Source organism: Sciurus carolinensis, chromosome 9 (assembly GCF_902686445.1).
Source record: "Sciurus carolinensis chromosome 9, mSciCar1.2, whole genome shotgun sequence".
NCBI classification, from domain to species: domain Eukaryota; kingdom Metazoa; phylum Chordata; class Mammalia; order Rodentia; family Sciuridae; genus Sciurus; species Sciurus carolinensis.
The window spans coordinates 66,934,935-66,948,528 of NC_062221.1; the positions used below are offsets into that span (position 1 = coordinate 66,934,935).

The following is a 13,594-nucleotide window of genomic DNA, read 5'->3' on the forward strand; positions in this document are numbered from 1 at the left end:
GATCGGATTGACAAGAGGACGGGCAGTAGGCGGGACTTCCGGCCTGCTGTTCCGTCAGCTGCCTTCCCCGGGCGTCTCCCCGCAACCTTCTCAACTTCTCTTGTCGGTGTCTCGGAGCCAGGAAGAAACCGGACGGGTTAGGCGCTGGGGGAGCGTGAGCTGCTGGTGAGAACCCATGTGTACATACGTTTTCGGCTCTGTTTGAGAGGATAAACTGTGGGGCCGGGACTGCGAGGAGTCTGAGGAGTGGGTCAGTGAGAGCGAGGGGAGTGTGAAGCAGGGGCTGCGAGGCCACTGTGACCGAGGGATAGTGACAGCGAGGGGACTGTGATTCAGGTGTAACTCCTTGTGAGGAGCCTGCTACCCAGGAGCAGTGAATGCGAAGGACTCTGACCTCGAGGAGCACCAGACAGAGACTGCGACGGGACGGTGACCGAGGAAGGAAGTATGAGGCACTGACTGCAAGGGGACTGTGACCACCGGGCAGTGACTCCCAAGGAGACTCTGATCGATGGATAGTGACTGATAGTGACTGACCGAAGGGAACATGGAGCAGCGACTGCGAGGGCACTCTGATCAAGGAGCAGTCACTTTGAGGGATTGACTTGGAGAAGAGGGTGAGACCAGTAATGGGGGATGGTACTGTAGTAGGATTGTGGCAGGGTTGTGGTATAGCGTGTGATTGAGTGACTGTGGCTAGACAGAGGTCTTTAGTGGAAAGCACACTGGTCTGGGACTATCAGTCAGACCTGAGTTTAATTTTATGAACAAACTTTTTGTTGTTAGGAAATTTACCTCACCACTGAGTTAGTTTCTTCATAAGTGAATAGGAAGTTTAGACTCACGCTAATGTCTGCCAAACTATGAGTTCCATTCTAGTAATGGGGTGTGAAGTCATGTTAGTGGATGGCACCTGAATTTTTTTCAAAATGGAATAGGATAGAAATTTTAAGTGTATTTACATAGAAAGGGTATTATTTCATGAAATGTGTTTCACTTAAGTGTGTATGAGATTATGATGTAAAATATTTTCTACATCATAAAATGTGTGAAGTAAAGTGTAGTAAAAAGGTTTGAGAAACGTTGGATCAGGTTATTTCTAAGTTTTCTTTCAGACCTTAAAAGTAATAATTCTATAATTCTATGATTAGGGGCTTGTTTGAAAGTACAGAGATGCAGTTGGGAAAATGGTATCTGTGGTTGGGATACTGGCTTTATCTGATTGACTTATCTGGAGGTTTCCTGAATGGAATTGAGGTGACTAGTTATGACTAAAGGCTGAAATTTTGGGATCTTAGTTGAGAAAACCAAAAGGTATGTTGAAAATAAGGATAGTGACATTTATTGAAGTAGTGAATATTTAGAAGTTTGTGGTAGGAGAAATTGTTAGAAATAGACACTGAGGAAGGGGAAGTTTTGAGGGTAGGAGCAAGGCTTGGGAAGGGAACTGAAAATAGAGACGGAAAACATTCTGCTGAGAATAAAATGGAGATAAGGAGGCATGACCTTCAGATCTTATTTGATCTTAATATTTAGTGATTCTGCAAGTACATAGAGTTGCTAGTAAAAAGATATTGATAATGGGATTTGGTGCAGTAATGGTAAACAGATGATGAACATTATGGGAAAGAAAGGTACACAAAAGCATGGACATTATGGGAAAGAAAGGTAGACAAAAGGGTGGGTGGATCAGCAATGGTGACTAGAGTGCCACATGGAATAGGCTTTAAGTATTTAGGTATCCAACTTGGTGATTTATGTACTAGAGACTCAGCATAACATACTGGAATGATGCCATACTGTACGTAATTCAAATGATGTTTCAGTCGCAGGTTTTTTTCTTATTCATTCACCCCTTTTTTTTTAAGTGTGCAATTAAGTAGTTTTATTTCATTCCCTCTCAAGAGGGCCATTAGTGATGAAATTAATTGAGTGTTGTTACACCCTTCTTTGTAAAGGGTGCTACTGATTTTGCCACCCAGCACCTTAAAAATCATCTAAGAAGCTTGAAGTCATTTTAGCTTATCACACTCTATTAATATAATCACTTAATAGCTATCTCTGCCCCCTATACATGCATACACTTTGTAATAGGGGGAAGAGAGTTCAGAAAGTTTCTTAAATGGGAATGAATTGAGAATGGTGGGGAATGGGCTTGGCTAAAAAATTGCCAGTTACACCTTTTTCCAAAATTATAGATGTTTATTTGCGTTACTTTCTACATAACTCAAAGGAACTACTCAAGCTAGATCAATATATATTTCAAGGTAACAGACTATAGAAGGGAAGGCACTTAGGCTTGGGGACTGCATTACTGCCTTTAGGGTCCTTTGTGTTGGCTGAATGAAATGATTCTTTTTGACCTGTTCTGCTTTGTACATTCTCTTTGAAAACCAATATGATAGGACTGGGACTGTATAGCTCAGTGGCAGAGTGCTTGCCTAGTATGTGTGGGGCACTGGGTTCAATCCTTAGCAGCACCACATAAAAATAAATAAAAGCAGTCTGTCCATCTAAACAAAAAAAATTTAAAAACCCAACATTATAGCTTGATTAATAGAGAATGAACTGTTTCCCCAATTTCCCTTTGCTTAAATAGTTGGGGTTTTATTTTTCTTGGGGAGCTCCTCTTTGGATATGTGATTCTTTAAGAATAGTTTATTCCAGTAGAGCCTTGGATTCAGAAGTCCTAGGTTACTTTATCTGATGTCAACATTGACTCATTTTGTGATATGGAAAGTTTTATTGCAATTTCTCTTGTTTTAGTTTTCCTAGATAATTGAATTGTCTATATTTTACTATTTACAAACCAATGAGTAGATAGATATATATTATGCTTTTTAAAAAAAATCTTTTTCCTTCTTTTTGTAATCACAAGTTGAAAGGTTAGTTTGAGGCTTTCTATATTTGAAGTAGGATGACTGCCAATGAGCTAAGGGAACTCATGGATCTGCTAGGCTGTTATATCACATTCACAAGTATTTACAAACCAGTTTTGAAGTGAGGGCTGCTAAAAATAGTGACTTTGGTCTTTGCTGTATACTAGAGAACATGAAAACAGTTTTGTTTTTTTTTTTAATTTGCAGAGTTACATTAGATGTAACTAATGGAGATGTGATTATGTTGCTTAACTTTTTGGTCCTAAAACAGGGGTATTAATCTTTTTTGTTATGACCCCTTTGGCAGTATAGTGAAAAACCTGTGGACTCTTTTGAAATAGGGTCTCACTTTGTTGCCCAAGGTGGCCTTGAACTCATGGTCCTCCTGCCTTGCCTCCTGAGTAGCTGGAATTACAGGCATGGGCCACTGTACCTGGCTTGGAATAATGTTTTTATATGCAAAACGATACATAGAATTATAAGAAAAGCCAATAGGAATACGTATCAAAATATTTTAAGTGTATGATATAGCACTATGTGTTTTTTAAATTTTTTTTGTGCTTTTTATTAACACAGTAAATAATGCTTACAGTCTACCAGTAGGTCTTATAACTATAGTAATTTTAAGATGCTTTTGGGTTTAAACACCATTTCAAGAGAATTTGTAGCAAGTATAAAATAAGAAATTTGGGCTGGGCTGGGGTTGTAACTCAGTGGTAGAGCACTTATTTAGCATGTGTGAAGTACTGGGTTCAATCCTCAGCACCACATAAAAATAAACAAAAATAAAAGGTATTTTGTCCATCTACAACTAAAAAAAGAAATCATCCATGATTCCTATTGGTGGCAGTATATTTGTCTACTAAGTCTACTATTACATTTGTGGCTTATGTTCATAACTGAAAGAAATGGTGATTTGATCAGAAGTTAGTGAAAATAGATATGTAACTTTTTTGGGTTCAAGTTCACAGACTTTCTGATTTCTATCATGGACCCTGCCTTAGAGAAATGTTTCCTAACCTGCTGTAGGAAGAGCACACAGGGTTTACTTACTGAATCTTCTGATAGAGTAGTGGCAGAGTAAAATTGTTGAACTGTTAAGAACTGATAAGTTATCCCTTGGTATTTTTAGGATAGTCTCTTTCCTGAAATATGTGACCAGTTCCAAGCATATATATTTTTTTATTTTTATTGTAAACAACATGTAAATACATGTTGTTGTTTCTGTTTGTACATGAAGTAAAGGCATACCATTTGTGTAATCATGTATCTACATAGGGTAATGGTGTTTGATTCGTTGTTATTTTTTCCTTCCCCCTCACCCTTCCCCACCCCTCTTATCCTTCTATACAGTCCCTCCTTCCTCCATTCTTGCCCCTCCCACCCTCCATTATGTGTCATCATCCGCTTATCAGCGAAATCATTCGTCCTTTGGTTTTTTGAGATTGGCTTACCTCACTTAGCATGATATTCTCCAATTTCATCCATTTGCCTGCAAATGCCATAATTTTATTACTCTATAGCTGAGTAATATTCCATTGTGTGTGTGTGTATATATATATATATATATATATATATATATATATATATACCATAGTTTCTTTATCCATTCATCAATTGAAGGACATCTAGGTTGGTTCCACAGTCTGGCTATTGTGAATTGAGCAGCTATGAACATTGATGTGGCTGTATCTCTGTAGTATGCTGATTTTAAGTCCTTTGGGTATAGGCCAAGGAGTGGAATAGCTGGGTCAAATGGTGTTTCCATTCCAAGTTTTCTAAGGAATCTCCACACTGCTTTCCAGAGTGGCTGCACTAATTTTCAGCCCCACCAGCACTGTATGAGTGTACCTTTTTCCCCACATCCTCTCCAACACCTATTGTTGCTTGTATTCTTGATAATCGCCATTCTAATTGGGGCGAGATGGAATCTTAGGGTAGTTTTGATTTGCATTTCTCTTATTACTAGAGATGTTGAACAATTTTTCATGTTTGTTGATTGCTTGTAGATCTTCTGTGAAGTGTCTGTTCATTTCCTTAGCCCATTTGTTGATTGGATTATTTGTATTCTTGGTGTAGAGTTTTGAGTTCTTTATATATTCTGGAAATTAGTGCTTTATCTGAAGTATGAGTGGCAAAGATTTTCTCCCACTCTGTAAGTTCTTTCTTCGCATTGCTGATAGTTTCCTTTCCAAGCATAATTTTAATTTTGTTCCATGGCTAAACTAGGGTCTGGCACAGAGTAGTGGCCACTCAATGTTTGCTGAATAAGGGTTTCTCTGGAGAAATTAGAGGGAAGAGATTGACTTCAAAGCTAAGATCTTCAATGTAGCAATTTATGGGCCTCAGATATTGAGGAATAACATTGAACTTTAGCTTAAAACTAATCTATCAGTGCAGGTGATGTTTTGAAATTCACCTTTATAAGTTCTCAAATCAGACATTCTTTTGATTTACTCAATATAGTGTGGTGATATATACGGACTAGTTACCTAAACTATAGTAGTCCTAAATTAGAAAATTATTTCTTGAAATAATCCTATTCCTAGCACTGTTTCCACTTGAGGTTGTACAGCTCTAGGGAAATTTGTCACCAAATTATTGTTAAAACTGGGAGAATGGGAGTTGGCAGATTTCTTTGGTAAAGGGCTAGAGAGTAAATGTTTTAGACATTGCAGGTCATATAGTCTCTGTTGCAGCTACTCATTTCCGTTGTAGCACAGAAGCAACCAAGGACAATATATTGGTGAATGAGCATGGCTGTTTTCCAGTAAAACTTTAATTTCAAAAACAGGCAGTTGGGGCTGGGGAGATAGCTCAGTTGGTAGAGTGCTTGCCTTGCAAGCACAAGGCCCTGGGTTCGATCCCCAGCACCACAAATAAAAACAAAAAACAAAACAAAACAAAACAAAAAAACAGGCAGTGGGCCATCTTTGGCCTGCCAAATGTAGTTTGCCAACTCCTGATCTAGGAGGTCTGCTGGTTCTTGAATCCAGTTCCTTTTCCTATTTTGGGTTAACCATATCTTCCTTCAAGCTTTAACAGACTTTCCACAGGTGGTGATGCCACTGTACTGTTACCTGCTGAAAGGCCTGAACATACAGCATGACGTGATTAACGAAGGCCAACAGTATTAGATGCACCTCTTGGAATTTACAGAGCTTGCCTTTTTAGAGCATCACTTTTTTAAGCGCCACAATGGGAGAAGCAGGTAAATATCCCACATAGGAAAAAGGCTTGCTTAGTCAGCCTTGGAACTGGGCATTGGTATACCAGCAGAAAAATGCTGAGTATAGAGTTTTACTGAGGAAGATAATGTAGGTCCAGAGATGGGGGAAAGTAGGAACAGAATGCAAAGTTTGAATCAGATTTTTGGATTGTGGAAGCCTAATCACAACTTGCTACTATTGAGATTGTTACATAGTTTAGGAAACTGGGTTGACCTCCTCTTTTGCCCTGGATTGCTTGCCAGATCTAAACCGAAGTGGAATGGAGGGGGATTAGGTTGAAGTCCATAAAACTGTGCTTATCACTGACTTTCATCATAAAGACAAGACATGGGACTGGGACTGTAACTCAGTTGCAGAGTGCTTAACTAACATATGTGAGGTTTGATCCTTAGCACCATATAAAAATAAATAAAATAAAGGCATGCCGTCCATCCACAACTACAAAAAAAATTTATTAAAGAAAAAAGACATGCACATTAGCCCCCAGATTTCATCTCCTTTAAGACATTGATATTGAAAAAACACAACGAACTGTGTCCTTGGTGTCTTCTCACTACCAGCCTGCTCCCTCCACAAACACACATTTTCCACTTTTCTAGCAGGTGAACAAGGGGAGCAATGTGTACTAGGAGATGAGTTAGCAGAAATTATGAGTAAAAATCATAGGCACACACTGTGTTTTGAATCCTGAGAGAACTTTGGAGACCCTGAAGTGCTCATAGGCTGGATGACTGGTGGTGGGAGGCAGGTGGCATTTAATATCCCTGTTTAGAATCTGTGCTCAAATGGAGAATTTCAGTGACTAAGATAAGGTGATTTATCTAGAGACTAAATGGGTAGCAGTGTTTGATGCCTTACAAATGCTGCATTCTGGCTGTCAGCCCCCTTCAGCTCTCTTTTATACATCTTTTGATAAATTTTTCTCTAAGGAAACAGGAAATTTTGGCCTACCCGTGTAGGGCTCATGAGGGAGGTTCTGTATTTTATGTCTGACTGCTTTTCTTTCTGACTCATTCCTGCTTAATTAATGTAGGTGCTATGACTGAAAGCCAGGATCCATCTGCAGGGCATTTAGGTAATCAGCTGCCCCATTTTTACCTGTATTGGCTCTGGAAAGGTGCCATCATTCCCAAATCCTGTCTCCCACTGGACAAAGAAAGATATTAAGGCAGTCTCTGTGTATATATACCTTTTTTTCCTCTTGGGAATGTAGATATTTGAAGTCACCTTCTTTTCCAGAACTATCACTGCATCTTTCCTTGAATGGTATTGGTCGATTACAAAGGTGCAGTTATCATAAACAGTCTGAGAAGTGTTATCCTTATTGTTGGAAATATTTAAATGGTTACTGGGCAATTGTGAATGTTGTAAAGGTGATGTGGTTTTAGGTCCAGTTAAGTTTCAGTGTAATGACTTAAGAAACTGTCAAGGTATTATGATGTGCACCCTCCAACATGGTTTTGGCGGTAGATTAGGGCCATGGGTCCAAGCATTCACCACCACTTGGGGACCCTGTCAGAAGCAACTGCTGCACCTCTTTCTTCTTTTCTGGGGCAGGGGCCAGGGCCAGACAGGGTCTCCCTAAGCTACACAGGCTGACCTCCCAAGCAGCTTGGATTGTAAGTTTTACATATCTGAAAGTAGACCTCTTAGGAGCTTTGTTGGTCAACCCAATGGCATCCTCTACTACTATGCCTCTAGAATGTCACTATGAAACAAAGTATGTTGTTCTCACCTACTTGGGACTCCCTTAGGAGAAGCTTCAAGCTTTCACCCCAAGGGGTTCAACTAGTTATAGCTTCACAATCTCTGGACCCAGAAGTATTTTTAAAAGTTAAATCTGAAATTGAAGAAGAGCTAAAATCCCAAGACAAAGAAATTTCTGAAACCTTCAGCACAGACTTTGACCATCACACTTCTCCGGTTAACAGTTTAGCCCTGTTAACCCAGAAAGCTCATAGAAGACTGCTTGACCCATATTGCAGAAACTGAGAGAACCTCTGCATAAAGCTTTGCAAATGCTCCTCAGCCAGTGAGTTACCATTTCTGAGTGAGAATGTGCTTCTCTAAGTAGTCTGGGATCTCTCATGCAGCGCTAGATTGTTTGTTTTAGGTGAAGTGTCATTTCATTTCTCACTTTTCTTCACTTTTTTTTCCTTTTGCTTTCCCAAAGCATTTCTGTGTTTTGAATGACAACTTTGCCTCTAAGAGATGGTTTAACTGTTTCAACAAAGATTTGATGGTTTGTATTGTTGCGATATCGGATTTCAACAGATGCATTTAACTCTATTGTAAACACAAGCCATTGCACTTGTCCTAACCATTTTTACTATGGTTCTAGTTGACCAACATAGATATAATGGCTGGGATTTTATGCATTTTAATGTGGTATTAACACTACATTTTAGATATCTGTATTTAAGAATATATCTATATCCCAGATATTGCTAAACTTTAGGGTTGCACATCTGTCCATGGAACTACTTTGACATTCTAATAGTGGACTTCCCTCCTAGATATGGATCTGACCATATTAAAGCTAGAAATTAATAAAAATGAAAGTATAGTAAAATAGAAAAAAAGATTATGATGTGCTTACTATCGCTTATCCTTTCACATACCTTTTCTCTATACTGGCTCAGTAGCAAAGTTGATGTGTCTAGGTGGCATCTGTTGGAACATTAAGGAAATTGGAGAGTAATTTTTTTTCATTTTTAAGCACTGTTATTAAATCATTCCACATGCTGTGGTGGTGCATAAAAGTTAGTAGATATGAGGGCCATTGAGAAATGAAAACAAAACAAAACAAAACTTGAGACTCCTAAAAAGTCAAAGTTTAAACATTACTAGTCTAGAGGAAAGGTATGAGGATTAATCTTTTTAATTTCTAAATTCTTTTAGAGTTATTATTATAGAATATCTATGATTATGGTGTTTTCTACCTCCTCAGAATATCCTAAGGTATAGAAATCTTTATAATAAAACCCAGAAAGCATTATATATATGTATATATATATTTTTAAAAAAAATTTTTGGTAGTTGTAGATGGACAGCATACCTTTATTGTATTTGTTTATTTTTATGTGATGTTAAGGATTAAACCCAGTGCCTCGCATGTGCTAGGCAAGCCCTCTGCCACTGAAGTACATCCCCAGCCCTGCATTAGATATATTTTTAAACTCAAAGAATATATAACGTATGTGTATATTAAAATATATATATTCAAAATTAAAAAAAAATCTTAGGACTTCAGTTTAAAGTATAATGTGAAATATAAAACACAAAAGTTATCTTTAGAAAAATACAAGAACTAGGGTTAAGGATAGAGAGCCAGTCTAGGAAAATAGAAGACGTGTATGTAATCAGATAACAAATAGTATAAACAGATAAGAAATAGAGCAAATAGATGAAGCAAAATACTTTTTAAAAAATTCAAAGGAACTTTGAATTACTACACTGATTCAGTTAAACATTGGGCAATCTCTGTACACTAGGGCTCATTGCTTGGTTTTGTACTTTTGAGTTAATGATTTTTATTTTTCCAAGTGTTAAAACAAACAGCTTAACGGACTTAAGCAAAAGAAGAATGTATTAGTTGGCATAATCAAACAGTTCTTGATCTGGTCTATCATCATCAACAACTCTCTTTTCTTTGTGTTGATTATCTCCACAAAGACTCCTTCTGGTTACAGGATGACCACTAGATAGTTACAGAATGGTTCCTAGAGCCACATCCCCAGGTTTAAATATACAAAGAAAGAAGGGATAATCTTTGTCCAAGCATTCCCATTGGGAGAACCCTGAGATTTGCTCTGATTGGATTTACTTGGGTCACATATTACAGCCCTTCCCTGCGCCCACAACCCTGGTAATCTCTGGCCAGGGAGCTTGATGTGCTATTTGGTTTAGGTTTGGCACATTCTGACACAAGGGCTGAAGGTGAATCCACACTGAACAGATGAGAGTTTCTAGATGAAAAGAGGGTCTTTTCAGAGCAGAGCGATTGAATGCTATGAAGGCAAAGAGGCATCTAGTAATTATAGTCTGATTTCTCATTTGATTCTTACCATGTCTCAGAAGGTAAGTACATTTGATCAGAACCTTTCTTAGTCACATGAAGAAACTCATAGCATCGACGGATTTACCTTAGCCTACAGTTAAGGAACTAAGAGGACCTAGAATTAAATCCCAGGTTATATGTTGTGATTCCTGGTGTAGTGCCCTCTCCACTCTTTTACTCTGGTTTAAGCCAAAACAAGCCCCTGGCATGCCTAAGTACTTTGCCAGTGATATGCTCAGAAGGGAGGCCAATTTTCTGAAAAGTGCAGTTAAATTCCTGCCTGACATAGTGTGTCCTGGTCAAAGTTCAATAGGTGATCATGACTAAATGAATCTGTGACTGTATTATATAATACTCAGTAGAGTGTTGTAGTTAAGAGCCTAGATCCTTAAGTCAAAATTTCTGAGTTCAAATACTGTTTTGAGAATTCAGTGAACTATAGTCCATGGGCTGGCTGCCTGTGTTTTATAAGTAAAGTTTTATTGGAATATAGAAAAAAATCCTGTTTTGGCTCTGTGCTAGGTGAGTGAGTGATCTTAGTCAAATCATTTAACCTAGCTGTATAAAAATGTATAAAATAAAGATAATAGCATTATCTACCTCATAGGATTATTGTGAGAATTAAATTATTTAATATATATAAAACTTACACAGGAAGTACTCTATAAGTGTTAGTTATAATTATAATAATAAATTATTAATATAATTAATATAAATACAAGTATATTTGTATAAAATAATAATAATAATAACCATCAGTATTGTTATTTTGCAGTACCAGGGATTGAACTCCTCAGAGGCACTGTACCACTGAGCTACATCCCCAACCCTTTGTATTTTTTATTTTGAGACAGCATCTTGCTATGTTGCCCAGGCTGGCCTGGAACTTGCAATTTTCCTGCCTTGGCTTCCTGAATAACTGGGATTGCAGGCCTGCACCACTGCTCCTAGCTAGTTATAATTATTATAATCACTATTATCATTATCATTTTGGGGGCTGTCATGTAAAAATGTGGATTGTATGTTTGCACTGTGAAATGGATTTACAGCCTATTGAATACCATAACTACTAAGAATTCTAAATGCAGTCTATATTCTATTTTCTGAAGATAATTTCATTATATTTTACATAAGGAGTATTAATGATGGATCTCAATGTGGAGAGAGGCAAATAAGTACATAGTGGAAGTCTAGCTTGAGAAGTTCATATGAAAAAGGCTTAGAGGTTTTAAATAACAGTATACTGCAACACAGTGATGTCTCAGAATGCTACTATAATCTTGAACTTCATTGGTGGGTGTCCAAGAATAAATACCTCACTTATGGCCTGCTTTCAGTGGGTAGGTCAAAATAGATGACACAAAGTCCTGGTGCTTTTTATTTACAGATACTTCCTCTAGTGTTTTTACTAGAGTTTTATTATAGAACAAGTACACTTAATGTGCATATCATTTATTCATTCAACAAACATTTTAAAAAAATGATCTGCACATTGGAAATTAGACATAGTAGGCTATAGGCAACATTGGAAAATGATGGTTGGAAGTTAGAGAATAATCACAGAAATGATAGAAAGCATAACATAGCTTAAAAGCCCAGCTTTATGTAACTTGGTCAGGCCAGAGTTCCAAAGTTGTCAAGAAAAGTTAATAACTAATGAAAGCAGAGTGTGGAACATTTTCAGAAATATTTCCATCCAATTTGTTGAAGTAAAAAAGTTTTGCTCTTAAAGAAGTTTGAATGATTTCAATCTAAAGTCAGTCATTCCTCATCATTTGAAATTATTTGTTTTCTTTTGCTTGTTTGTTGTTGTTGTTGCTATTTTGTAGTGCTGAAGATCAAATCCAGGGCCTCATGCTTTCCAGGCAAATGCTTTACCACTGAGCCATATTACGGACCCATATTTCAGGTTTTGACATGTATTATCTGAAGAGAAAGTTTTGTTCTACTTTGCTTGTCCTTTAGGCCAATTAGAAATCATTGATTTCCCTTCTGGGAACCCAGCTTAACAAGAATAAGGACAATACTATATGTTTGGAAGAGGTTAAGAGATGGTGAAGGAATCTTGAGGAGCAGTCATAGGAAATGTTTAACCATGGAAAGAGGAGACTTGAGGAACATGAGTTATGTTTTTATGTATTTGAAAGGCTATGATAAAAAACAGACTATGTACTTTTTTTATTGCCCCATGCAACAGGATTAGCCCTTTGAGTTGAGGCTTACCACCTCAGAAAGCAGATTTCATCTAATTGAGAAAAATAGTTGTTTTTTTGTTGTTGTTGTTGTTACAGTGATACAATGTTATCTTCATTTATCAAAACGAGTTCCTTATGAGATAGTAACCTTTCTATTCCTGAAAAATTTTAAATGTACTCCTTTTATTTTATTCTTTTGGTGCTGGGGATTGAACCCAGGGCCTTGTGTAATTAAAAAAATACATGAATAGTATCTTTGATAACTTTTGGAAATACCAGTGACAATTATGCCCACTTTTCAGGTTGGAAGCACATAGCTGTTTTCTTTCCTGTTCATTTGTCATAATAATATAATTATCTAAAGCAGATATTTTGAGAGAATAAAACATTCTCCAGTGGTTCAGTTTTAGTTTCAGGAGTTCTTTGACTTCTGAGACATTGTCCAGTTCTAGTCTTCTTAACTTTTTTTGTTCTTTATAATTTCTCAGATTCAGTACTGACTCAGACTATCATAGGTTCTTTTCAACAGATCATTGTAAAATATTTTCTAAGCAAACATCTGCTTATAAAAGCAAGCAATGAAACTGTAGGTTTCTGGGGCAGGTGAATTTAGGTGTGAATTGGCATCTCTATATTATCACAGGTGTTAGTTTGTTATGGTGTTATCTAGAAAATGGGTTAGAAAAATTTTCTACATATTTGCTTTGTCTTGAGCTTTTTCTGTAGCAGAAAGTTATCTCTAGTGAAAACGTCTGCTGGAGTATCTTGGCATGCCAAGATGCAGTGCCTTTGGGGGTAAGCAAGTCCCTTTTCAGATAATCCTATTCCTTACAAGTTGGTGGTAGTGTGTGTAGTTAAAATTTGTGTCTTGGGCTGGGGTTGTGGCTCAGTGATAGAGCGCTTGCCTAGCATATGTGAGGCATTGGGTTCAATCCTCAGCACCACATATAAATAAATAAGTAAAATAAAGGTCCATCAACAACTTAAAAATTTTTTTTTTTAAATCTGGTCTTTGTGTCTTCCAAACAATTTTTTGTTGTCTGGATTTTTACAGAATAAACATTCAGATATCAGGCACCTCTTCTATTATGTTGTATAGTATAGGTAATTGTTCATTAGTATTTTTTGAAGCCAACTGATTGAATTTCATTCCTACATTGTCCATTTGCTATCTGTGTGACCTTCTGTGCCTTAGTTTCCTCATCTTATAATGTAGTGATAAAAATAATT

At 37.2% G+C, this 13,594-nt stretch overlaps 2 protein-coding genes across 3 annotated transcripts in view; both read left to right on the forward strand.

Annotated features, from left to right (window-relative positions):
- The first annotated feature begins 17 nt into the window (after positions 1-17).
- The window catches only part of Pcyt1a (phosphate cytidylyltransferase 1A, choline), a 57,694-nt gene continuing 44,117 nt past the window's right edge, over positions 18-13,594 (forward strand). Inside the window, exon 1 of one of the 2 annotated variants that reach the window (XM_047565400.1) lies at positions 18-165. The gene's annotated coding sequence lies outside the window, so the exon portion shown is untranslated. Of the gene's footprint in view, positions 166-197; positions 618-13,594 lie in introns of those variants that run through there. The other variant, XM_047565402.1, reaches the window with a different exon arrangement.
- Positions 7,783-8,101, forward strand: LOC124993646 (bcl-2-like protein 13). The gene is given in 2 exon segments (XM_047565481.1): positions 7,783-7,877; positions 7,879-8,101. Coding segments are annotated over 2 exon segments (318 nt in total).